The sequence below is a fragment of the Symphalangus syndactylus genome, chromosome 14 (assembly GCF_028878055.3).
Source record: "Symphalangus syndactylus isolate Jambi chromosome 14, NHGRI_mSymSyn1-v2.1_pri, whole genome shotgun sequence".
NCBI classification, from domain to species: domain Eukaryota; kingdom Metazoa; phylum Chordata; class Mammalia; order Primates; family Hylobatidae; genus Symphalangus; species Symphalangus syndactylus.
This window is the reverse complement of record NC_072436.2, coordinates 63229989-63255565: the sequence shown is the minus strand read 5'-3', so window position 1 is coordinate 63255565 and position 25577 is coordinate 63229989. Positions and strand designations below refer to the sequence as shown.

At 41.3% G+C, this 25577-nt stretch overlaps 1 protein-coding gene across 1 annotated transcript; it reads right to left on the bottom strand.

Annotated features, from left to right (window-relative positions):
- On the bottom strand, positions 1-23883 carry LOC134732390 (uncharacterized). The gene is made up of 4 exons (XM_063617052.1): positions 23839-23883; positions 21415-21483; positions 1902-2905; positions 1-224 (listed from the first exon to the last, which is right to left on the bottom strand). Exons 1-4 carry the CDS (start codon positions 23881-23883, stop codon positions 23-25), a joined length of 1320 nt encoding a protein of 439 aa, XP_063473122.1. The 3' UTR covers positions 1-22.
- Between the last annotated feature and the right edge of the window lie 1694 nt (positions 23884-25577).

Sequence of the window (25577 nt, the reverse complement as noted above, 5' to 3'; positions counted from 1 at the left end):
TAGAAATTTATTTTTTCAACGTTCACGAGGCCAGAAATTCAGAAGGGAGGTGTGAGTATGATTGATTTCTCTGGGAGGCTTTCAGGTAAAATCTCCTTCTTAGCTTCTGGTGGTTTCCAGCTGTCCTTGGCATTCCGTGACTGTAGGCAGCATAACTCCAGACTCTGCCTCCCTTGTCCCACGGCCGTCTTCCCTGTAGGTCTGTGTATGTTCCCATGACCTTCCTGTAAGGACACAACCAATGGCTTTACGGCCCACCCTAATGCATTGTGACCTCATCTTAACTAAGCGTATCTGCAGAGACCCTGTTTCCAAATAGCTTAACATTCTTGGGTTCCAGGTGGACATGACTTTCTGCGGGAACTATTCAACGTGGGAGATATGCATGTATTTTTTAGAAAATAATGAGTTCTGCCTCTGCTATAAAGCCCCTTTTCTTTTCATTAGTGTTGATTATTATAAAATAGCATGGAGAGTTGACAGAGCTCTAAGTAGTTCTGAACGGCCACAGCGTCGGAAACAAATAGGGGAGTGGGAAGAAATAAGATTTGATAAATAGTTCAGGGCAAGATGATAGGGCATGTACATCATGCTAAAAAAAAAAAGATGATTGCTGTTTTGTGGCAAGGAAGAACAATAAAAATTTAGAAATATTTATTAGGTGTCTATTCTGTGTCAATAATGTACAAAAACATTCTGGGGATAATGAGCTGAAAAAGGTATTTGGCTTCATGTGTATCACAGTGCAACAAGAAACCAATTCCTGAGACAGAGACAATTGGTAAAGGAGCACATTTGGGTTTGTCAAGCTTGAAGTTGAAAAAAAATTAAGTAGAAAACAGGTCTAGTCAAGCTGAAATATTCCTAGTGTAAACAAAATAATAGGATGAAAATCTCCTGATACTTCAATGGGAAAGCATGAAGAGATGACAGGAAATAGGATTGAGAGCTTTGCAACATTGTAAACTGTTACCAGTGTTAAGAATGTTCTTAGAAGAAAGAAAAACATTGGAAAATAAAAAGAGAAAGGTGGTTGGAGTTATAACTTGGTGTTGAATAAAATTAAGGAGCTGGAGGAAGAAAATAATACACCAACTGGAAGAGCAAAAGTTGAAAATACGGAACTTATGAGAACATTTTAACTTTAACTGAGGAATGTTCAGTGAAACAACAGAGCTCTCCCACCTCTTCTCCTTTTCTCGGTGGTCTTTTCCCCCACTATCTTCTTCCCCTCGCCCTCTCCCCACTGTAGTTTTTTCTTTTTTGAGATGAGTCTCGCTCTGTCATCCAGGAGGGAGTGCAATGGTGAGTTCTCAGCTCACTGCAACCTCCGCCTCCCTGGTTCAAGCGATTCTCCTTCCTCAGCCTCTGGAGTAGCTGGGATTACAGGCGCTCGCCACCACGCCCGGCTAATTTTTGTATTTTTAGTAGAGACTGGGTTTGGTAGAGAGACCAAACCCAGGCAGGGTTTAAATGTTGGTCAGACAGGTCTCGAACTCCTGAACTTGGAATCCGCCGGCCTTGGCTTCCCAAAGTGCTGGGATTACAGGCGTGAGCCACCGCGCCCTGCCGTGTCCTCACCGTCTTCTTTCCCACCCTCCTTTCTCCCTCTCCGACTTTCCAAGGTTCTTTCCCACCCTCTCCATACCCTCCTCCCCTTCTCCTTGCAGTCTTCTGGGCCCCACTGTCTTCCTTCCGCAGCCAACACTTTTCAGTTCTGAGGCAGCGGCGGGGCGGCGGGGGGCGGGGCGGGGGCGGGGCGGGGGCGGGGCGGCGGGGGGCGGGGCGGGGGCGGGGCGGGGGGCGGTGGCACAGGCAGCTACTCTCTTGGGTCTCCACTTGGCTGCTGGGGCGAAGCTCAGGGGCCCAGATCAGGGAGCTGCCTGGGCGCATAGACACACTGGGTGCAGGGACACAGGCGCGCGCACGCATGGAGAGCTTCTTGGTGAAAGGCAGTGGGAGAGCGCGGAGAAGGGAGTGGGCAAGAAGACGATAGGGGCGAAGATGGTGGGGAGAGGAAGAGGGGAGAAGAGAGTGCGGGGAGAGAAAAGCGCGGCAGGAAGTAGCTGCTGCGAGAAGGTGGGGAGATGGAAACGGGAAGAGAACGGTGGGGAGGGGAAGAAGATGGTGGAGAATAAGAGGCTGGGAAAGAAGACGATGGGTAGAGGAGAAGAGGGTGGGAAGAGACTGCGGCAGACAGACGCTGCTGCGAGAAAGTGGTAAGAAATGGGAAGAAAGCGGTGTGAGGTGAGGAAGAAAACGGTTGGGGGTAATAGGCCGGGCGAAGACCGTGAGGAGAGGGAGGGGGAGGGGAGAAGAGGGAGCGGCGGGAAGACGCTGCTGTGGGAATAGGCGGGAAAGTGGAGAAGGGAAGCGAGCGGGTGGAGAGGAGGGTGGGGGAGGCCTTGGGGAGCGGGAGATGGGAGGAAAAGCCGACGCCACAGGAACCGGTGCTGCGAAGAGGCGGAGAGACTGAGGAGAAGAAAACGGTGGGGAAGGGAAAAATGTGCGGGGGGAGAAGAAGATGCGGGAAGAAGACTGTGGGGAGAGGGCAGAAGAGGATGCGGGAAGACCGCGGTGGGGAAGAAGGAGGGGAGAAGACAGTGAGGAAGAGGGAGAGGGGAGAAAAAGGTGGGAAGAAGACGTTGGGGAAGGGAGGGGTGGGAAAGGAGAAGGATCGGGAAGGAGAGGCGAGGGAAAGGGCAGAAGGTGGGGAAGACGACGGAGGGAGAGGGGAAGAGGACGGGTTGGGGAGAAGAAGAAGGGAGGGGAAAGCGGCGAAGATGACGTTGGGGAAAGAGACGGAGAGGGGAAAAAGATCGGTAGGAGAGAAGAGGATGAGGCAGGGAACGAGGTGGCGAGAGGGGAAGAAAAAGGCAGAAAGACGGGCTGAGAGAAGACAGTGCTAGGAGAAGAAGGATCGGAGGGAGGGAGAAGGAGAGCGGGAAAGACGATGGGAGAAGGTGGTGGGGGAGAAGAAGGCATTGTGGGAGAAGAGTTGAGGGAAAAAGAAACAATAGAGATACTAACGTTTAAACATCGTCGTCTTGAAGCAAAATAATCAAGTGCTGCTTTAGAGTCCCGGCCTAACTTTGTTCAATAAATTCCCACTTCCAAGTATCTTGTGATTGCAGTGTGGGTCATTTTTAGTACTTAGATCCAGAGCAGTCTCTGATTGTTAGTGACAGTGCTGTCAAATTGCATGCTGTTCACTAGCTATAAACGAAAACATCACATTTCCTTGAAGTGCACTTTAATATGTAATTCAAAGACTTTTCCAAGAGTCTCATTGGGGAAAAAATAGAGGTGTGTACCTTTGGCTTTGAACATGGAGTCTCTGAATTCAGATTGCATTTGTTTCCCTGAATCTTTAAGAATGTGTCTGAAACATAGTTGTGAATACGGCATTCATTTTGTAGGACAGTGCATGTTATTTTAACAAAGATAGGGTAAACTGATAGGCCTATAAGAAAATGTAATTAATTCAATTTAATTCGCTCATACAAATTTAGGTTTCCTTAATATAAAAAACCCACAAACAGTTAAATTGCCTTAGTCTTTTAACATAACTTCATGCTTAGAGTCAAGAGAATTTGTAAATGCAATCCTGTAATGCTGGTGTTGCGTTATGCCTATATAAAATACATGTTAAACCTAAATGTTGCTTTTTTATTTGGCATTATAGAACTTCATAGAAGTTTATGTGTATTAATACTTACAGGCGAACTTGACATAAATTATTGGTGAATGGTAACTTATTGCTTGTAAAATAAGCAGTTAAATGTAATGATGTAAATACATTTTATATTATGCTATAGTTTTTTAAAAAATATTTTCTTCTTTTGTATTCTAGTTTAAAATCCTGGAATATACTTACTGTTATCTTATTTCCCTATGAAAAGGCTTCCGCTAACTATACTGTATTTCCAAGTAAATGTCTGTACCAGAACATCAAGTGTAGAAATTAAGCAAAATCTGTATTTTAGGACAGGTGCAGTGGCTCGCACCTGTAATCCTAGCACTTTGGGAGGCCAAGGCAGGTGGATGGCTTGAACTCAGGAGTCCCAGACCAGCCTGGGCAACATGGTGAATCCCTGCCTGTACAAAAATAAACAAAAAAATTAGCCGGGCATGGTGGTGCACATCTTGTATTTTATTAAATCAAATTGAAGGCTTCATTTACACTTGGAAAACAAAATGATTTAATGTACTCATAGGAAATAACCTTATGCCCAAAAGGGGTTCACTTACAGCACACGTTCATTCATCCTGTCAGACGGTGGGTTAAATGTGTCTGAGCACTGCCTATGAGTCAGGAACACAAGTCAGTATCTGCACTGAATATTGCCCAAGCTTTTCCCATCTCTTAGATAGAGTGGCATAGATAACTTCATGGACTTCGTCTCTTTAATTTGTTGTGGAACATTAACATGACCTCTTATGTAATTATCAGTGCTGTTCTTAAATAGGTGTTATCATCTGGATATTTACTAGACTTACAATGACTTACTGCAGATATGTCATCCATATCTAATGCATGCTATACTAATTCTGTAATCTTTACTTACTAAGTTTCACATGATGGTTTTGGTTTTAAATAAACTCTTAGAGATCAGGTGGTTTGTGTTTTGTTTTTGTCTTGTTATTTTCCTATGAAGTAAAGTGGTTAAAGATTCTGGAAGCACAACTGTGTACCACCACCCAGTGAAAAGGTCCATTGTTCCCTCTGTGCAAGCTTTGGGTATTTAACACAGCATTAGGCATAGGCAACCTTTGCAACATTAAAACAGGAAGCTGCAATTTGAGTCATTCTTAGTCACTGACAGTCTCTATGTGCAAATTGAACAGCATGGTCACCCTATATATACATAGGAGAGTGGATTGGCTTTTTAAAACAAATTTTATCCTTTTGCCAAAAACAAAAAGAATATGCATGGTAATACCTGCAAGTCACCATGCTTTCTTAAGAAAGACAGTATCTGAAAAAGATAAATGAAAACAAACTACATTTGCCTTTTTAAAAACATTCTATGTTATTGTGGAAGCAATGTCACAGAAAAAAATGGTTAGAAAAAATCTGAATCAGCATGAAATAAAATTTTGAGGATTATTGAACACTGTTCATTTTCATGAAAATAGGACAAGGTTATTTAGCACAGGTATTTCTGTGTTCTGTGGTGCTTGAACTTGCTGTGAAATGGCCTACCATTAATACAAGGAAATTTGTTGTGAAACATGCACTGTAGAATTAAGTTCAAAATCTATCTGTGCATAAATAACTTAATTTTGTTAAATAAAACTTGGTTTCCAACATTGTTTTTTTTTCTCCAGAAAAGCACAATCTGCTAAATTCTTAACCAAGTGGAAGAGAGAAAATATTCAAGAAAAACAAAGCAATTGTGCACGTCACACTATAGTTGAAAGTATTCTGATACTGAAGCTATGTCCAGTATTTATTTATTTATTTATTTATTTTTTATTATACTTTAGGGTTTTAGGGTACATGTGCACAATGTGCAGGTTTGTTACATATGTATCCATGTGCCATGTTGATTTCCTGAACCCAATAACTCGTCATTTAGCATTAGGTATATCTCCTAATGCTGTCCCTCTCCCCTCCCCCAACCCCACAACAGTCCCCGGAGTGTGATGTTCCCCTTCCTGTGTCCATGAGTTCTCATTGTTCAATTCCCACCTATGAGTGAGAACATGCGGTGTTTGGTTTTTTGTCCTTGCGATAGTTTACTGAGAATGATGTTTTCCAGTTTCATCCATGTCCCTACAAAGGACACGAACTCATCATTTTTTATGGCTGCATAGTATTCCATGGTGTATATGTGCCACATTTTCTTAATCCAGTCTATCGTTGTTGGACATTTGGGTTGGTTCCAACTCTTTGCTATTGTGAATAGTGCCGCAATAAACATACGTGTGCATGTGTCTTTATAGCAGCATGATTTATAGTCCTTTGGGTATATACCCAGTAATGGGATGGCTGGGTCAAATGGTATTTCTAGTTCTAGATCCCTGAGGAATCGCCACACTGACTTCCACAATGGTTGAACTAGTTTACAGTCCCACCAACAGTGTAAAAGTGTTCCTATTTCTCCACATCCTCTCCAGCACCTGTTGTTTCCTGATTTTTTAATGATGGCCATTCTAACTGGTGTGAGATGGTATCTCACTGTGGTTTTGATTTGCATTTCTCTGATGGCCAGTGATGATGAGCATTTCTTCATGTGTTTTTTGGCTGCATAAATGTCTTCTTTTGAGAAGTGTCTGTTCATGTCCTCTGCCCACTTTTTGATGGGGTTATTTGTTTTTTTCTTGTAAATTTGTTTGAGTTCATTGTAGATTCTGGATATTAGCCCTTTGTCAGATGAGTAGGTTGCAAAAATTTTCTCCCATTCTGTAGGTTGCCTGTTCACTCTGATGATAGTTTCTTTTGCTGTGCAGAAGCTCTTTAGTTTAATAAGATCCCATTTGTCGATTTTGGCTTTTGTTGCCATGGCTTTTGGTGTTTTAGACATGAAGTCCTTGCCCACGCCTATGTCCTGAATGGTATTGCCTAGGTTTTCTTGTAGGATTTTAATGGTTTTAGGTCTAACATATAAGTCTTTAATCCATCTTGAATTAATTTTTGTATAAGGTGTAAGGAAGGGATCCAGTTGCAGCTTTCTACATATGGCTAGCCAGTTTTCCCAGCACCATTTATTAAATAGGGAATCCTTTCCCCATTTCTTGTTTTTGTCAGGTTTGTCAAAGATCAGATAGTTGTAGCTATGTGGCATCATTTCTGAGGGCTCTATTCTGTTCCATTGATCTATGTCTCTGTTGTGGTACCAGTACCATGCTGTTTTGGTTACTGTAGCCTTGTAGTATAGTTTAAAGTCAGGTAGCGTGATGCCCCCAGCTTTGTTCTTTTGGCTTAGGATTGACTTGGTGATGCAGGCTCTTTTTTGGTTCCATATGAACTTTAAAGTAGTTTTTTCCAATTCTGTGAAGAAAGTCATTGGTAGCTTGATGGGGATGGCATTGAATCTATAAATTACCTTGGGCAGTATGGCCATTTTCACAATATTGATTCTTCCAACCCATGAGCATGGAATGTTCTTCCATTTGTTTGTATCCTCTTTTATTTCATTGAGCAGTGGTTTGTAGTTCTCCTTGAAGAGGTCCTTCACATCCCTTGTAAGTTGGATTCCTAGGTATTTTATTCTCTTTGAAACAATTGTGAATGGGAGTTCACTCATGATTTGGCTCTCTGTTTGTCTGTTATTGGTGTACAAGAATGCTTGTGATTTTTGTACATTAATTTTGTATCCTGAGACTTTGCTGAAGTTGCTAATCAGCTTAAGGAGATTTTGGGCTGAGACAATGGGGTTTTCTAGATATACAATCATGTCATCTGCAAACAGGGACAATTTGACTTCCTCTTTTCCTAATTGAATACCCTTTATTTCCTTCTCCTGCCTGATTGCTCTGGCCAGAACTTCCAGCACTATGTTGAATAGGAGCGGTGAGAGAGGGCATCCCTGTCTTGTGCCAGTTTTCAGAGGGAATGCTTCCAGTTTTTGCCCATTCAGTATGATGTTGGCTGTGGGTTTGTCGTAGATAGCTCTTATTATTTTGAGATATGTCCCATCAATACCTAATTTATTGAGAGTTTTTAGCATGAAGGGTTGTTGAATTTTGTCAAAGGACTTTTCTGCATCTATTGAGATAATCATGTGGTTTTTGTCTTTGGTTCTGTTTATATGCTGGATTACATTTATTGATTTGCGTATGTTGAACCAGCCTTGCATCCCAGGGATGAAGCCCACTTGATCATGGTGGATAAGCTTTTTGATGTGCTGCTGGATTCGGTTTGCCAGTATTTCATTGAGGATTTTTGCATCAATGTTCATCAAGGATATTGGTCTGAAATTCTCTTTTTTGGTTATGTCTCTGCCAGGTTTTGGTATCAGGATGATGCTGGCTTCGTAAAATGTGTTAGGGAGGATTCCCTCTTTTTCTATCGATTGGAATAGTTTCAGAAGGAATGGTACCAGTTCCTCCTTGTACCTCTGGTAGAATTCAGCTGTGAATCCATCAGGTCCTGGACTCTTTTTGGTTGGTAAGCTATTGATTATTGCCACAATTTCAGAACCTGTTATTGGTCTGTTCAGAGATTCAACTTCTTCCTGGTTTAGTCTTGGGAGGGTGTATTTGTCGAGGAATTTATCCATTTCTTCTAGATTTTCTAGTTTATTTGCATAGAGGTGTTTGTAGTATTCTCTGATGGTAGATTGTATTTCTGTGGGATCGGTGGTGATATCCCCTTTTTCGTTTTTTATTGCATCTATTTGATTCTTCTCTCTTTTCTTCTTTATTAGTCTTGCTAGCGGTCTATCAATTTTGTTGATCTTTTCAAAAAACCAGCTCCTGGATTCATTAATTTTTTGAAGGGTTTTTTGTGTCTCTATTTCCTTCAGTTCTGCTCTGATTTTAGTTATTTCTAGCCTTCTGCTAGCTTTTGAATGTGTTTGCGCTTGCTTTTCTAGTTCTTTTAATTGTGATGTTAGGGTGTCAATTTTGGATCTTTCCTGCTTTCTCTTGTGGGCATTTAGTGCTATAAATTTCCCTCTACACACTGCTTTGAACGTGTCCCAGAGATTCTGGTATGTTGTGTCTTTGTTCTCGTTGGTTTCAAAGAACATCTTTATTTCTGCCTTCATTTCATTATGTACCCAATAGTCATTCAGGAGCAGGTTGTTCAGTTTCCATGTAGTTGAGTGGTTTTGAGTGAGTTTCTTAATCCTGAGTTCTAGTTTGATTGCACTGTGGTCTGAGAGACAGTTTGTTATAATTTCTGTTCTTTTACATTTGCTGAGGAGAGCTTTACTTCCAACTATGTGGTCAATTTTGGAATAGGTGTGGTGTGGTGCTGAAAAAAATGTATATTCTGTTGACTTGGGGTGGAGAGTTCTGTAGATGTCTATTAGGTCCACTTTATGTAGAGCTGAGTTCAATTCCTGGATATCCTTGTTAACTTTCTGTCTCGTTGATCTGTCTAATGCTGACAGTGGGGTGTTAAAATCTCCCATTATTATTGTGTGGGAGTTTAAGTCCCTTTGTAAGTCACTGAGGACATGCTTTATGAATCTGGGTGCTCCTGTGTTGGGTGCAAATATATTTAGGATAGTTAGCTCTTCTTGTTGAATTGATCCCTTTACCATTATGTAATGGCCTTCTTTGTCTCTTTTGATCTTTGTTGGTTTAAAGTCTATTTTATCAGAGACTAGGATTGCAACCCCTGCCTTTTTTTGTTTTCCAGTTGCTTGATAGATCTTCCTCCATCCCTTTATTTTGAGTCTATGTGCGTCTCTGCACGTGAGATGGGTTTCCTGAATACAGCACACTCATGGGTCCTGACTGCTTATCCAGTTTGCCAGTCTGTGTCTTTTGATTGGAGCATTTAGCCCATTTACATTTAACGTTAATATTGTTATGTGTGAATCTGATCCTGTCATTATGATGTTAGTTGGTTATTTTGCTCGTTAGTTGCTATAGTTTCTTCCTAGCCTCGATGGTCTTTACAATTTGGCATGTTTTTGCAGTGGCTGGTACCGGTTGTTCCTTTCCATGTTTAGTGCTTCCTTCAGGAGCTCTTTTAGGGCAGGCCTGGTGGTGACAGAATCACTCAGCGTTTGCTTGTCTGTAAAGTATTTTATTTCTCCTTCACTTATGAAGCTTAGTTTGGCGGGATAGAAAATTCTGGGTTGAAAATTCTTTTCTTTAAGAATGTTGAATATCGGCCCCCACTCTATTCTGGCTTGTAGAGTTTCTGCTGAGAGATCAGCTGTTAGTCTGATGGGCTTCCCTTTGTGGGTAACCCGACGTTTCTCTCTGGCTGCCCTTAACATTTTTTCCTTCATTTCAACTTTGGTGAATCTGACAATTATGTGTCTTGGAGTTGCCCTTCTCGAGGAGTATCTTTGTGGCGTTCTCTGTATTTCCTGAATCTGAATGCTGGCCTGCCTTGCTAGATTCGGGAAGTTCTCCTGGATAATATCTTGCAGAGTGTTTTCCAACTTGGTTCCATTCTCCCCATCATTTTCAGGTACACCAATCAGACGTAGGTTTGGTCTTTTCACATAGTCCCAAATTTCTTGGAGGCTTTGTTCATTTCTTTTTATTCTTTTTTCTCTAAACTTCCCTTCTCTCTTCATTTCATTCATTTCATCTTCCATCAGCGATACACTTTCTTCCAGTTGATCGCATCTGCTACTGAGGCTTCTGCAATCTTCGCGTAGTTCTCGAAACTTGGCTTTCAGCTCCATCAGCTCCTTTAAGCCCTTCTCTCCATTGGTTATTCTAGTTATCCATTCTTCTAATTTTTTTTCAAAGTTTTTAACTTCTTTGCTATTGTTTTGAATTTCCTCTTGTAGCTCAGAGTAGTTTGATCGTCTGAAGCCTTCTTCTCTCAACTCATCAAAGTCATCCTCCGTCCAGCTTTGTTCCGTTGCTGGTGAGGAACTGCGTTCCTTTGGAGGAGGAGGGGTGCTCTGTTTTTTAGAGTTTCCAGTTTTTTTGCTCTGTTTTTTCCCCATCTTTGTGGTTTTATCTACTTTTTGTCTTTGATGATGGTGATGTACAGATGGGTTTTTGGTGTGGATGTCCTTTCTGTTTGTTAGTTTTCCTTCTACCAGACAGGACCCTCAGCTGCAGGTCTGTTGGAGTTTACTAGAGGTCCACTCTAGACCCTGTTTGGCTGGGTGTCAGCAGCGGTGGCTGCAGAACAGCGGATTTTCGTGAGACCACAAATTCAGCTGTCTGATAGTTCCTCTGAAAGTTTTGTCTCAGAGGAGTACCCGGTTGAATGAGGTGTCAGTCTGTCCCTACTGGGGGGGTGCCTCCCAGTTAGGCTGCTCAGGGGTGAGGGACCCACTTTAGGAGGCAGTCTGTCCATTCTCAGATCTCCAGCTGCGTGCTGGGAGAACCACTACTCTCTTCAAAGCTGTCAGTCAGACAGGGACATTTAAGTCTGTGGAGGTTCTTGCTGAGTTTTTGTTTGTCTGTGCCCTGCCCCCAGAGGTGGAGCCTACAGAGGCAGGCAGGCCTCCTTGAGCTGTGGTGGGCTCCACCAAGTTCGAGCTTCCTGGCTGCTTTGTTTACCTAAGCAAGCCTGGGCAATGGCGGGCGCCCCTCCCCCAGCCTCGTTGCCGCCTTGCAGCGTGATCTCAGACTGCTGTGCTAGCAATCAGCGAGACTCCGTGGGCATAGGACCCTCCGAGCCAGGTGCAGGACACAATCTCCTAGTGTGCCGTTTTCCAGGCCCGTTGGAAAAGCGCAGTATTAGGATGGGACTGACCCGATATTCCAGGTGCCGTCTGTTTCCCCTTTCTTTGACTAGGAAAGGGAACTCCCTGACCCCTTGTGCTTCCTGAGTGAGGCAATGCCTCGCCCTGCTTCGGCTCGCGCACAGTGCGCTTCACCGACTGTCCTGCACCCACTGTTAGGCACTCCCTAGTGAGATGAAACTGGTACCTCAAGCAGAAATGCAGAAATCACCCGTCTTCTGTGTCGCTAGGGCTGGGAGCTGGAGACCGGAGCTGTTCCTAGTCGGCCATCTTGGCTCCACCCCCTATTGATAGATTTTCTAACAACAATTTTGAATTTCAGGGATAAGCTGTGTTTGATTAGTTTATATTATTTACAACTGCTGAATTTAAGTAGTTAACATTTTATTTAGAATGCTTCCATGCACGCTTTATATGCATGCTTCCAGTAAGACTGATCTATAATTTTCTTTTTCTTTACAGTGTTTATCTGTTTAGATACCAAGATTATACTAGTCTCCTAAAACAAGTTGAACTGTCTCTCCTTTTTTTTTTTTTTTTTTTTTTTTTTTTTTTTTTTTTTTTTTTTTTTTTTTTTCTGAGATGGAGTCTCGCTCTGTCGCGCCCGGCCTGTCTCTCCTTTTATTCTCTGGAAATCTGTGTAGCTATGGATTATCTGTTTTTAACTATTAGAAACGACCCCTCCAATTTCACCATGGGATCTCATTTGAATTCTGCAACAAAATATGATTATAAATATATTCACCTATATCGTGATTTCTCTCTAGGTTTTATAAGCCTTCTGCCATGTATTCATTCACTCACTGTCAAGCAGACAAAATGGGTAAGTCCTTTATTTAAGGAGCTCAAGTACTAGTTGATATAAACTATTCTTCTGTTATCCTCCAAGACTACAGTCTTTTTCTCTGCCAAAAAAAAGATTTATCTCTACCTTTCTAAACTTAATTGCCTTATATGTGTTAATATCGTCTTCATCCCTAAGCAATTCCTACCCCTTTCTGTCTTCTCCTAGAATATTTTATACATAATCCTATTGCAGCCTTGATTCAGGAATATTCTAGAGGTGGCACCTGCAATCAAGCCTCCTCCTGCTCACTGTCAGTAGTTCAGGTGTGTATTTATACTTTGGGGAATTCAGTGGGAAAGGCTTCTGGGAAATAACTCATGTTGTGTCCACTACTGGAGTGTAGACGACTGGAAAACAACAAACACCAAATTCCTTGGTTTATTTCGTGACTCTCTATGTAATTCCCATTACTATCATTTTTAGTGTACGTATGTGTTTCTCAGTGATACACATAGACTGCAAGGGTAGGAAGCCAACTGAAGGTGAACAAACTATGCCTTACAAACTGGTATTCTAGAATTGTTATTTTGTTTCCTTTTTGTTTTCTTGGAGATTTTACAACAGCCTACTCAAGTGTTCTAGCCCAATTTCACAGGGGCTAGGAATAATTAGAGAGGGTCCTGTCTTCATTAAAGGGGGAATGCCACCACCCAGTCAGCCCAGTGTGGTGGTGGCAGCCAGGTCAGTGAAAAAGGTGACTCTGTGGTGACCTGAGTCAGAGACGTGAGGCACAGTGATTGCTTTTCACATACAGGTTCAACACTACATCCAAGGGCTACTTTGAATGATCTGGGTTTGATGTTCATTAGGAAAAAGAGATGGCCGGGCATGGTGGCTGATGCCTGGAAACCCAGCACTTTGGGAGACTGAGGCGGATGAGTTGCTTGAGCCCAGGAGTTTGAGACCAGCCTGCCCAACATGGAGAAACCCCATCTCTCCTAAAAATACAAAAATTAGCCAGGCATGGTGGTGCACACCTATTGTCCCAGCTATTCGGGAGGCTGAGGCAGGATAATCTCATGAACCTGGCAGGGTGGGGTGGTAGGAGTAGCAGGGCAGTGGAGGCAGAGGTTGCAGTGAGCCGAGATCGTGCCACTGCACTTCAGCCTGATTGGCAGAGGGAGACTCAAAAAAAAAAAAAAAAAAAAAAAAAAAAAAAAAAAGAAGAAGAAGAAAAGAAAAGAAAAAGAAAAAGAGATCATTGCTTTTCTTATATATGCTTTAGTCAATTTGGATAGGAAAGAAAGTAATAGGTCATAGCAAGTCTTCAGATGTTTATAGAGACTGCTCAGAACAAAGCTCTCTTCAGAGTCAGTGCAATTGACCTGAAGCCCAGGAAGAAGAATCTTTAGGAGCCAGAGATACATGCCCCATCCTCCTTCACAGTGCCAGGGTCAGGCAGGGCCCATGAAGGCTGAAGAGGACACCCTCTGAGCAAAACCCACCGCCAAGTGGAAATTCACACCAAGCAAGGACTAGGAAGCTGGACCTGCGAGGAGCCGGTGTGCCACACACTGGCATTGCACCAGCCTTTCTCTTCCTGGGTCAATGGTCTGGATGGCTGAGAAATGATAAATAGAATTAGATGTCCTGTGAATTGTGCCATTAAGTCTGCCTTTAGAGTTTGAATCAGGTATCTGAACCCTGTAAAGTTCTTTCTTGCCTGTGTATAAGTTTTGGGTGTTGTTTTGTTTTCTCATATGTTAGTAAGTGTTTTCCATATATATGCATGTATATGTATATATCCTTTAGATACAAGTGGTAGAAAAATCACAAGTCTGAGTTACTCAACTAATAAAATATTTATTATCTTATGCAAGAGGAAGTCTTGAGGTAGGGCATTCAATTGTTCATGGACCTAAGTTCTTCCATTCTGATACTCTTCCATCTTCAGTACATCAGTTCTGTTCTCAGACCAGCTTTTTTCATGGTCACAAGATAGTTCCACAGTTCCAGGTATCACACCAGACATGTCAACATGCAAAGGAAGAAGAGATCTCCTCCTGTATATCTCTTCCTCTGTATCTCTAGAAGCCTCCCGGTGGGGTGGACTTCCTTTCAGGTCTCATTGGCCAGAATTATGTTCCATGCTCATACCTAAACCAATCACTAATATGGGAAATAAGACCACCATGATTGGCTTAGAACAATCACCCTTGAAGCATGTGACTGAATAGAAGAGAGCAGAAACAGAAATAAAGTCAGGATTCTTTGAGATGGAATAATATCAGCATTCCTTGGGAGGAAAGGGATGAAGTGGAAAATAAATACAAGGCATTCAATAGTAGTTACTACACCTGATTTCTCCTGAATAAGGAAGTTTCCCAGCCCCAGTTCAGACTAAAAAGGAATTAATATGTTCTCTGGTGGTGTTTGGAATAGACTTAAAGCAGCCAAAAGAGAGCAAAGTGGGTGTTCCAGGAGAGGCAAAGAAAGAGATCAATACAGAGGACCCATGGATATTGGCTCTTTTCCTCTGGAGCCATTTCTTCAGTGTTGGATGCTGCTGCCTTCATCTCCCTTGCAAGGTCTAACTTAATACAGCCAGAAGCAAGCTTTATAACTGCTGTTATGAGGGCTTTGGCTCTTTGCAAATAACTGTATTAGCAGGAACCTCAGGAAACTGCTCCAACGGGGAGCCATTAGCCAGAATCACTGTTGCTGGGCAGCTGGGCTGAGTCTACCAGCATCGCCCCCTCCAGGCGTGAGTGGGCCGGATACTGTTGTACATATTTAGGCTTGCTGAAGTCGTTAGGCCATGTTGACCTCAGGAGCAGGGAAATGGCTGCCATCCCACTTTCCCTACTCAGTAGAGATATTTTGCATACATAGCAAACCTGGAGGCCAAGTGGGAGAGCAGATGAGTAGGAAATAGAAGCAAATAATGAATTCAAAAGGTCACTTTTTACTGATTAAGATTGCTTTAGGCTACTTATACTAAAAATGTAGCATCAGCCTCAATGGACAGGTTGGTACTCCAGCCTAGGTGACAAAGTAAGACCCTGTCTGAAAACAAACAAACAAACAAGCAAAAAAAAAAAAAAAAAAAACAGTACAAGCTCTGAGGCCATACCTCAGACCTATTGAGTCAGAACCTCTGATTTGGAGGCTTATGAATCTGTATTTTAAAGACCTCTCTGGGCATTTTCTCAAGTTTAAAAGGCATTGCTCTGGATCCTTGTCATCCCTGTGGCTTTTCCTAAAACACTGGTAAATCTAAGGGGGTGTGGGTAGGGAGTAGGGGTGGGGAATGGAGCGTGGAAGGTCACTGGTAAGGGTAAGGCCCCAGATATCATCCTCTGGAAAAAAAAAAAAAGATGAGCTAGCCTGAAAGGAAAACATCAGTCACTTAACTGAGTGGGTATTTGTTGTACCAGAGATTTCATCAATCTGCAGTAAAACCCAGGTGTCTCAGCCATGTGATGGACATTACAGGGTAAGACTTTCAGGAAGGAAAATTCCTAAAATTGCATGTGTCTGCTTGGCTGTTCAATTATTGGTGTCCTGGAATTACGCAATGTGGCAGCCCTGCTGGTGTACCCCTGAGGTCAAAGCATTTTAGATCTAGAAAGGACCATATATCTCAATCCCTTCAATTTATAAACCAAAGGAGGTGAACTAATTTGACCAAGATCATATGGTTAATTTTGCATCAGAACCAAGAGTTCTGAAAACTCAGATTTCTACCCTGGCAAATGAGTCCTCAGAGAATAATTCAAAAGAAGCAAAGGGCTAAGTGTTAAAAAATATTAGTTTTATTTCAACAACAATAACAATCACAAATATCTGAGAAGATGGGAATAGTTAGGTAATTTACAAGCTAATATACTATACAGTGATTAAAGTTACATTTATAAATATAAATATATATTTTTATATTATATTATTATATATTATATAAATATTCATGTATAATGAAATTTATAAAGATATATATATACACACACATGCATGCACACACAAATATATTGCATATGTGTGTTTTAAACAGGTTAGAAAATTGTGAATTGTGTTATAAGAGGCTTTCCCAAAACTGTTAGATCCTGTTCAATTACTTCTGACCCCACCACAACCCCCGTAGGTGCTCCTCACTCCACAGCACCCATCTATGCAGTCTCCTGAGTCCAAGAAGAAGCCATAAGTCATTCTCAACCCTGGGCTGAGAATCATCTGGGAAAATTAAAAAATGACACTATCCAAATCCAACAGACCAATTGAATCAGGCTCTCCAGAGGAGATACCCAGACATCTATATTAAAAACACAACAAAACAAATCAAATCAAAACAAATCTTCTGCTATAGTTTGGATAGCTGACCCTCCAAACTTCATGTTGAAATTTGATCCCCAATGTTGGAGATGGGGCTTAGTGAGAGGTGTGTGGGTCATGAATGGCTGGATGTCACACTTGAGTTATTGAGTGAGTTCTTACTTTGTTAGTTCCTGTGAGCACTGGTTGTTAAAAAGAGCATGACAGCCTTCTCCCCTCTCTTATGCTTCCTTTCTTGCCATGTGATGTCTGCACATACCAGCTCCGCTTAAACTTTCATCGTAAGTGGAAGCAGTCTGAGGCCCTCAGCAGAAGCAGATGTTGAAATCATGCTTCTTGTACAGCCTGCAGAACTGTGAACCAAATAAACATATATTCTTTATAAATTACCCAGCCTCACATATTCCTTTGTAGCAATGCAAAATGGACTAAGACACCTTACCAGGTAATTCTGCTGTGAGGTGAATACTAAGATTCATTGAGCTAGTCAAGTTAACCTTTTGACTTTGAGTGAACCTCATGCGTACCTTGGTGGTAGCTTCAGGGGCCAGTGCAACAGGAGGCTAACAAAGCTGGTTAGAGTACTGTCACTCTTGGCCTAAAACTCAAAGAAGTTACATATTTTCTTGAGTTCATCCACTATATGACTGCAGTAGATTAAAGATGGTCACAAATTCTTTGCTACTTCTTCCATTGAGAGGTAGAACCTATTTACCTCCCCTTGAATTTGTGCTGACCTTAAGGCCTTGCTTGACTGGCACAAAAGAATATGCCAGAAGGGACATTCTGGGACTTCTCAGGTTAAGTCACAAGAACTTTGTAACTTCGATCCATGCCTCTTGGCACATTTGCTCTGGAGGAAGCCATCTATCTGCAGAAGTTCAAGTACCTTGAGACCACCATGCTGTGCAGAAGCCCAATTTAGCCACTTGCACATGACATGTGGAGAAAGAGAAACTGGCTAGCCCAGCTGTTCTAGCCACCATAGATCAGGCACTTGTCATGCCAGTGAAGAAGTTGTATTGGACATTCTAGCGCCAACAGGTGCTCCAACTTTCCAACTGGAGGCAGATCTGGCCCCAGATGGTTGTAATTCTTTATTCTTCATCTCTCCATAGCTGGTGACACACATATCATCATTCTGAAATTCACCTTTTCTTGGCCCACCTCTCATGTCTAATCAATAAGTAGATGGTAGAAATTTGTGATGCAAAGAAACGTAGGTAGCTGAGATGTCTGTGGGGTTTGGTACAACAGATTTTTAAGGATTATGGACTTCAGATAGTTATTTCCTAAGGTAAATGCTAGTCCCTGTGTCCTCTTGCCTAGCCTGGCAGAACATAACATGTAGCCCACCATATTAAAATGCCAGTATTGCCAGAGTGAGTAGAGTGCACATTGCTGTATATTTGGTTTTGATGCCCTGATAGAGTAAACATAAATTATGAATGTGATAATGCCAGAAGAGTTCTTTAACAAAGGACTTTATTAAGACTATGAAAGGAATTGTTGAAATTCTAAACCCAAATTACTTATAATAAGTACCTACAGACTACAAAGCTGTAAGCTTCCAATTCCTCTTCAGAACTGTCATGTGTATGGTGAAAGGTAAAGGTCTAGTTTCATTCTTCTGAATATGGCTATCCAATTATCCCAGGATCATTTATTGAGTAGGGATTCCTTTTCCAATTGCTTGTGTTTGTCAGTCTTGTCAAAGATCAGATGGTTGTAAATGTGTGGATTTCTGAATTTTGTATTCTGTTCCATTGGACGATGTCTCTGTTTTTGTACCAGTACCATGCTGTTTTGGTTACTGTAGCCTTATAATATAGTTTGAAGCCATGTAATTTGATGCCTCTGGCTTTATTCTTCTGTTCTTAGGATTTCTTTGGCTATTTAGGCTCTTTTTTGTGTCCATATGAATTTTAGAAAATTTTTATCTAATTCTGTGAAGAATGTCATTGTTTGTCTGATAGAAATAGCATTGAATCCGTAAATTGCTTTGGACAGTATGGCCATTTTAACAATATTGCTTCTTCTAATCCATGGGCATGGACTGTTTTTCCATTTATTTGTGTCATCTCTTATTTCTTTCAGCAGTGTTTTGTAGTTCTCCTTGTAGAAACATTTCACCTCCTTAGTTAGCTATAGTCCTAAGTATTTCATTTTCTTTGAATTGGTGGCTATTGTAAATGGAATTGTACTCTTGATTTGACTCTCAATCTGGACATTATTGGTGTATAAAAATGCTACTGATTTTTATACATTGATTTTTGTATCATGAAACCATGCTAAAATTGTTTATCAGTTCTAGTTGCTTTTTGGTGGAGTCTTCAGGGTTTTCTAAGTATTGACTCATAATGTCAGTGAAGAGAGATAGTTTGATTTCTTTTCTTATTTTAGTACTTTTTATTTCTTTCTCTTGCCTGACTGCTGTGGTTAGGACTCCCAGTACTATGCTGCATATTCTTGCCTTGTTTCCATTCTCAAGGGGAATGATTCCAACTTTTGCCTGTTCACTGTGATGTTGACTGTGAATTTGTCATAGTGGCTCTTATTATTTTGAGATATGTTCATTTAACGCCTAGTCTGTTGATGGTTTTTATCATTAATAGGTGTTGGATTTTATTGGAAGCTTTTTCTGAAGTTATTGAGATGATCATGTCATTTTGCATTTAATTCTGTTTACGTGGTGAATTACATTTATTGATTTGCATATGTTGAACCAACCTTGCACCCCAGGTGTATTAGTCCATTTTCACACTGCTATAAAGAACTGCCCAAGACTGGATAATTTATAATGAAAAGAAGTTTAATTGACTCACAGTTCTGCATGGCTGGGGAGGCCTCAGAAAACTTACAATCATGGTGGAAGGGGAACAGGCACCTTCTTCACAAGATGGCAGGAGGGCAAAGAGCTGGGGAAACCACCACTTATAAAACCATCAGTTCTTCTGAGAACTCACTGACTATGGGGAAACCTGCCCCATGATCCAACCTGCCTCCCTCAACACATGGGGATTACAGGCCCTTCCCTCCACAGGTGGGGATTACAATTCGAGATGAGATTTGGGTGGGGGCACAGAGCCAAACCATATCACCCCTCTAGTAGGAGTGTGTGTGAAGGAGGAACTGTCAAACACTTATAAAACCAACAGATCTCTTGAGAACTCACTCACTATCATGAGAACACCATGAGGGAAACTGCCCCCATGATCCAGTCACCTCCTATAGGTCCCTCCTTCTACATGTAGGGATTGTGGGGATTATAATTTGAGATGAGATTTGGGTGGGGACACAGAGACACACTATATTACCGGGAATAAAGTTACTTGATTATAGTGGATCAACTTTTTGATGTGCTGCTGGATTTGGTTTGCTAGTATTTTGTTTAGGATTTTTGCATCTGTGTCCATCAGGAATATTGGCCTCAAGTTTTCTTCTTTTGTTGATTTTGATATTAGGGTGATGCTGGCTTCATAGAATGAGTTAGAAAGGAATTTCTCCTCCTCAATTTTTGGAATAGTTTTAGTAGAATTGGTATCAGTTCTTCTTTGTACATCTGGTAGAATTTGGCTGTGACTCCATTTGGTCCAGAAGATTTTTTTGGTTAGTAGGGTTTTTTTTTAATTATTATTAGTGATTCAATTTCAGAGCTCAATATTGGTCTGTTCAGGGTTTCAGTCTCTTCCCAATTCAATCTTGGGAGACTGTGTTTTCAACAATGTATATCTATTTTCTCTAGATTTTCTAATTTGTGTGCATAGAGTTGTTCATAGTATTCTCTGAGGATCTTTTGTATTTCTGTAGGATCAGTTGTAATGTCATTTTTGTCATTTCTGATTGTATTTATTTGGATACTCTCATATTTTTCTTTGTTAGTCTAGCTAATAGTCTATCAATCTTGCTTTTTTTTAAGAACCAACTTCTGGCTTTATTGATCTTCTGTATGGATTTTTGCCTCTCAATTTCATTAAGTTCTCCCCTAATTTTAGTTATTTCTTTTATTCTGCTAACTTAGGGTTGGTTTGTTCTTTTCTTCTAGTTCCTTTAAATGTAAGACCTCAAACTATAAAAATCCTAGAAGGAAACCTAGGAAACACCCTTCTCAACATCAGCATTGACAAAGCATTTTTGGCTAAGTCCCCAAAAGATGTTGCAACAAAAACCAAAAACGACAAGTGGGACCTAATTAAACTAAAGAGCTTCCATCTTTAGTTTAAAAGAAACCATCAACAGAGTAAACCGACAATCTACAGAATGGGAGAAAACATTTGCAAACTATGCATCTGACAAACATCTAATATGTAGAATCCATAAGGAACTTAAACAAATCAAAAAACAGAAGACAAATAACCCCGTTAAAAAATGAACAAAGGACATGAATAGACACTTCTCAAAAGAAGACATACAAGCAGCCAACAAACATGAAAAAAATGCTCATCACTAATCATGACAGAAATGCCAATCAAAGCCACAATGAGATACCATCTCACACTAGTCAGAATGATTATTATTAAAAAGTCAAAAAATAACTGATGCTGGTGAGACTTCAGAGAAAAGGGAATGCTTATACACTGTTGGAAGGAATGTAAATTAGTTCAGCCACTGTGAAAAGCAGTTTGGAGAATTTCCAAATAATTTAAAACAGAGCTTCTATTTGACCCAGCAATTCCTGAGTATATACCCAAAGGACAATAGATCATTACACCAAAAGGACACATGTACTTATATGTTCACTGCTGTGGTGTTCACAATAACAAAGACATGGAATCAACGCAGGTGCCCGTCAACAGTGGATTGGATAAAGAAAGTGATAGATATACACCATGGTGTACTATGTAGCCATAAAAAAGAATGAAATAATGTCATTTGCAGCTACATGGATGGAGCTGGAGGCCAAAATCCAAAGTGAATTAATGCAGGAACAGAAAACCAAATACTGCATGTTCTCACTTGTAAGTGGGAGCTAAATGTTCGAGCACACGTGAACATAAACACAGGAACAATGGACACTGTGGACTGCTAGAGAGGGGAGATAGGGAGTGGGGAGTGGGCTGGAAAACCACCTATTAGGTACTATGCTCACTACCTGGATGCAATATACCCATGTAATAATCCTGCACATATACCCTCTATATCTAAAATAAAAGCTGAAAAAAAAAACTTCATGTAAATAATGGAACAGAGTCTGTCTGGCCTCATCTAAATGTCCCTTCTTCCATGTTATGCAGGTCCTTTTTTAGACATCCCATATTGCTCAGCAGCAATGTCTGGCTCTGTAGGGTTCTTTGTTTCTTATTAAAGTTCTAGTCATTGCTTAAACCATTTTCAAAGTGGAGTCTTTAAGAACCGGCTGATTTACCTGGAACACTTGGTTTCTCTATAAAATCATCTATAAAATGTGGGGTGCTTGTTTTATTTGTTAATCCTAAGAATGGCTTTTTCTCTCTGCCCCAGGCACTGTTTATGCAACTATATTCCCCTTGGTCTTGATAAGTGTTTCTAGAGGGAGGAAATACCTAAACTCCTTTGATAAGAAGTATAACTTCCTTATTAAGGTTCAACCTAGAGATGGCTTTCCATTATACATTCTGCGTAATACCATAATGTATTGGTAGTGGGAGCTTACTGGCATAATAGTACAATCATTTCATGCTCCCTATCACATGGATCACATGTATGCCATGTACACCCATTTATATGAAAGCCTGGAGGAGTCAACACAAAAACAATATTATTGTGGAGGAATTACTGGTGAAATTCTCTTTTTCCCAAGTTTGCTTAGAGATATTTCTGCTTTCAAAATTTAAATAACTTTAAAAAATAAATCTGTGCTATTTCCAACAAATTATACCACCTCTAATATCCCTTCTTTGGATTCATTGAAAAAGTTTCTCAAAGAGGGGTTTATGCCTTCCTACCCACTGAACTCCAGGAACCCAATTTTTAGAGAACATGCTCTTAATTTTTTTGACCTTCTGGTTTTAATGAAAATATATCCAAGCAAGGAACAGTAGGAATACAACTCGGAGTTCCCTGTGGAGCTTTTGGGTTGGGCCAGGTTGTGATTTTCCTTGAAAACAACAAAAAGAACTTCAGCTCAGGGAAGGAAGAATTTCATTGACACCAAAACTAGTACTGTCACTTTTTTGGGGAGACGGAAAGCTCTAGGGGATAGCCCAAGCAGGTGCTAGGTTTTAGAGCCAAGAAATTCCCATGAGAATTGCTGAATTTCACATCGTTCCTAGAAATAACTCAGAGCTTTATATGATTTACATGGGCTGTACAAAACATGGGCTTCCTGTAGGTAACTCCCTCCGCCTGCTTTGGTTCTGCAAGCCTCACTAGGCCAGATTTCCAAAGTAGAATGTCCAGTATTGCACCATTGCTGATCATGAATATGGCTGAGAAAATTGCCAGGTTGAGTTGGTTGCCCAGCTCACAAGGATCTCACTCTTGGTGAGAGCTTATACACACAGAAGTGGCCCAGAGGCTGTATTGGTTCTATATGAACATGATTTTGAGCCTAATAGTAGATACAGAAGTGAGCACCTGCCCAAACTAGGCTAATCATAGTCTTTCTGTGGAGTTTTGAAAACTGCAAGTAAGGAAAGAAGATTACTTCTTCACTGATGGCAGGGTCTAGGACATGAGGCTTGATAACTTTTAGTGACTTTATCTTCCTCAATGCCAAGGACACCCCTTTCTCACAAATGAGGGGAAAGAAATGGAGGCTAGAGATTTTTTTTAAAACTCCTTAGGTCATTTAATTCCTTAATTCCAATGATTTCTGAGGTCTCTTTCCATCTATGGTTATATTTTTCAGTATGCATCCAGTACATTCCCATTTGTGCCTAAGATCATTTGAGATACGTTTCTAACACACTGTGATCAAAAGCATCCTAATACAAAGACCCTGCATGGTAGTAAACCATACCAATCAGTCATACAGGAATTTCCAAGTCCTCTGGTCCCCCTACCTTCTGATGGGGGCAGATTTGATCAAAAGCTATTGGCAAGTGTCATCAGTCACCCTGTTGAGGAAGGATGAGAAGAGAGCCCCCGGACTCATCCTGGGTTGGTGTTTAAATGCATGCATGTTTCTTTGCTATTTTGACATCTCTGAGAAAGCAATTCCTTTCCAGCTTTCTGTTCTGAGAGCCCAGAATTCCAGGTACTAGTCCTGAAGAAAATAAATTCTTCGAAGCTCACCTGCAGATTTCTTTTCTTGAGCACTACCCTTTCATCCCTGCTTCCACATGTGAGATCCCCAGGGCTGGGATAAAGGTGAAGTGAGCAAGTCATCTAGGACACAACATTGAAGGAGACGCCACTCTCACAGTTTTGCTAATACCTTCAGCTCTTCACTTGCCTCACCCTAGTCCTGGCCTGGATGATCATAGGTGCCTCACCTGGGTTCATGGTGCAAGGTGTGAACATTCAGTATGGTGAACTGAAAAAAAAGAAATTGGATGAGAAATCAAAAAGCAGAATTTTCGTTTTGACTTTATTACTAACTCAGCAAGATATTAAGAAAATCCTGTAGCCTGTTTGAGCCTGTTTCTTATTGGTAAATTAATAGTAATCTCTTTCTATCTCAGTTATTTCCAAAGAATGTGACAGGAATAACATAAAATCTCATACAGAGAGGTTAAGAGACTTGTCAGAAGTTGTAAAATTCAGCCATTGGAACTTTAGACATAATCTCTTCAGCCAGTGCTGGGTTTGCCAGTGACTCACTACTTATTTAATTAATTAAACAAATAGGCATTAAATGCCTACTGTGGTCAAAACTGTGGGAGGCACCAAGTGTGGGGGGTGGGTGCAGAGAAAAATTCAACCAACAATATGTTCTAGAGGAAACGGAAGTTGGGTGAAACTGCCATCTAGATCTTCCTGCCCCTATGCCCAGTGATTCCTATGACCCTATTGCCTTCCTTGCCTGGCTCTGAGTCTTGCCAGATGTCTGAACTTTGACTTACTTTTTATGCTAGGTCCGTCTTTATCCAAAGGCCAATCATCAGGAGGCCTAAAGTGGCTACAGGGCTTACCCTGTCTTGGGAGAAAAGGAATTTAGCCCCAAGAATAATCACTCATATCCTCGATGTACCTACCCCTTAGTCCCAGACCACTAAGACAGAATTAGCTGATGAGCAGGTCTAGAAGACAGAACTCCCAGGGAATATATTTTATTGCTGTTTTTGGTCTTTCTCGACCTTCAATGACACAATCTTATATTTTGAAGTCCAGGATAATTGGAAATAAAATGAAATCTCCTCTGTTCAGAGTTCATAGCACCTCTGAGCAGTGGCTGTGGATGGAATTGCACTGTATATTTAATACTCTGCATTAACAGGAAAGGTATAAAGTCCCCTGCAAACTCTGCTCCTTTGCTGCCCTATCTGGGGCAAGACGTGCCAGCAATTTAACAAGCACAGGGGTGTAAATCATGCAGTGAAATCTCTCACCATGGGAGGACAAAGAATCCCTAAGAGAATGAATAAAAGCCACCCAACACTAGGCATTTTGGGAGTCAGTGCTCATGTCTAAATGTTAAACATTTACATTTTACAGCAACGTGACATTTGTAAAGGACTTCTATTGCTCATTCGCAGCCGTTCCTCGCTGCTGGGCAGGGGCTTGGGGCTGGGGCTGGGTGATGAATCAGAGACACTCTTTGTGTCATGTCACTAAGCAACTCCCTCCTGTTCTGTTGCTTGCAGAGTCTGGGCTGGGCACACAGCCTGTGTCATCCACATGGTGGATTTACAGGTCTTGATTAATGCCAGCAAAACTTTCTTGAGGAAAAAGCAGCTGGGTTTGGGCTCTGGCCGTGACTCAACTTTGTGCTAGGAGTAAAACACGGAGCAAGTGGAGACTAGCACAAGTGGACAAGGCCACCCCCAGCCCTTTGTTACTGGCTCCCAAACTGTCTAGAATGAAGCTTCAGTCTAAAGAAGGCAAATGTATAGCACACATGCGGACATGACTCTCTTTGCCACCCAGAACAGACATGTCACTAATAGATCATAGCATACCCTTCCCTACTGAGCCAGATAGCTCTCAGAATTGTGCCTCAGGCACATTCTAGGCACTCATTGCCAACTGGCCAGTTG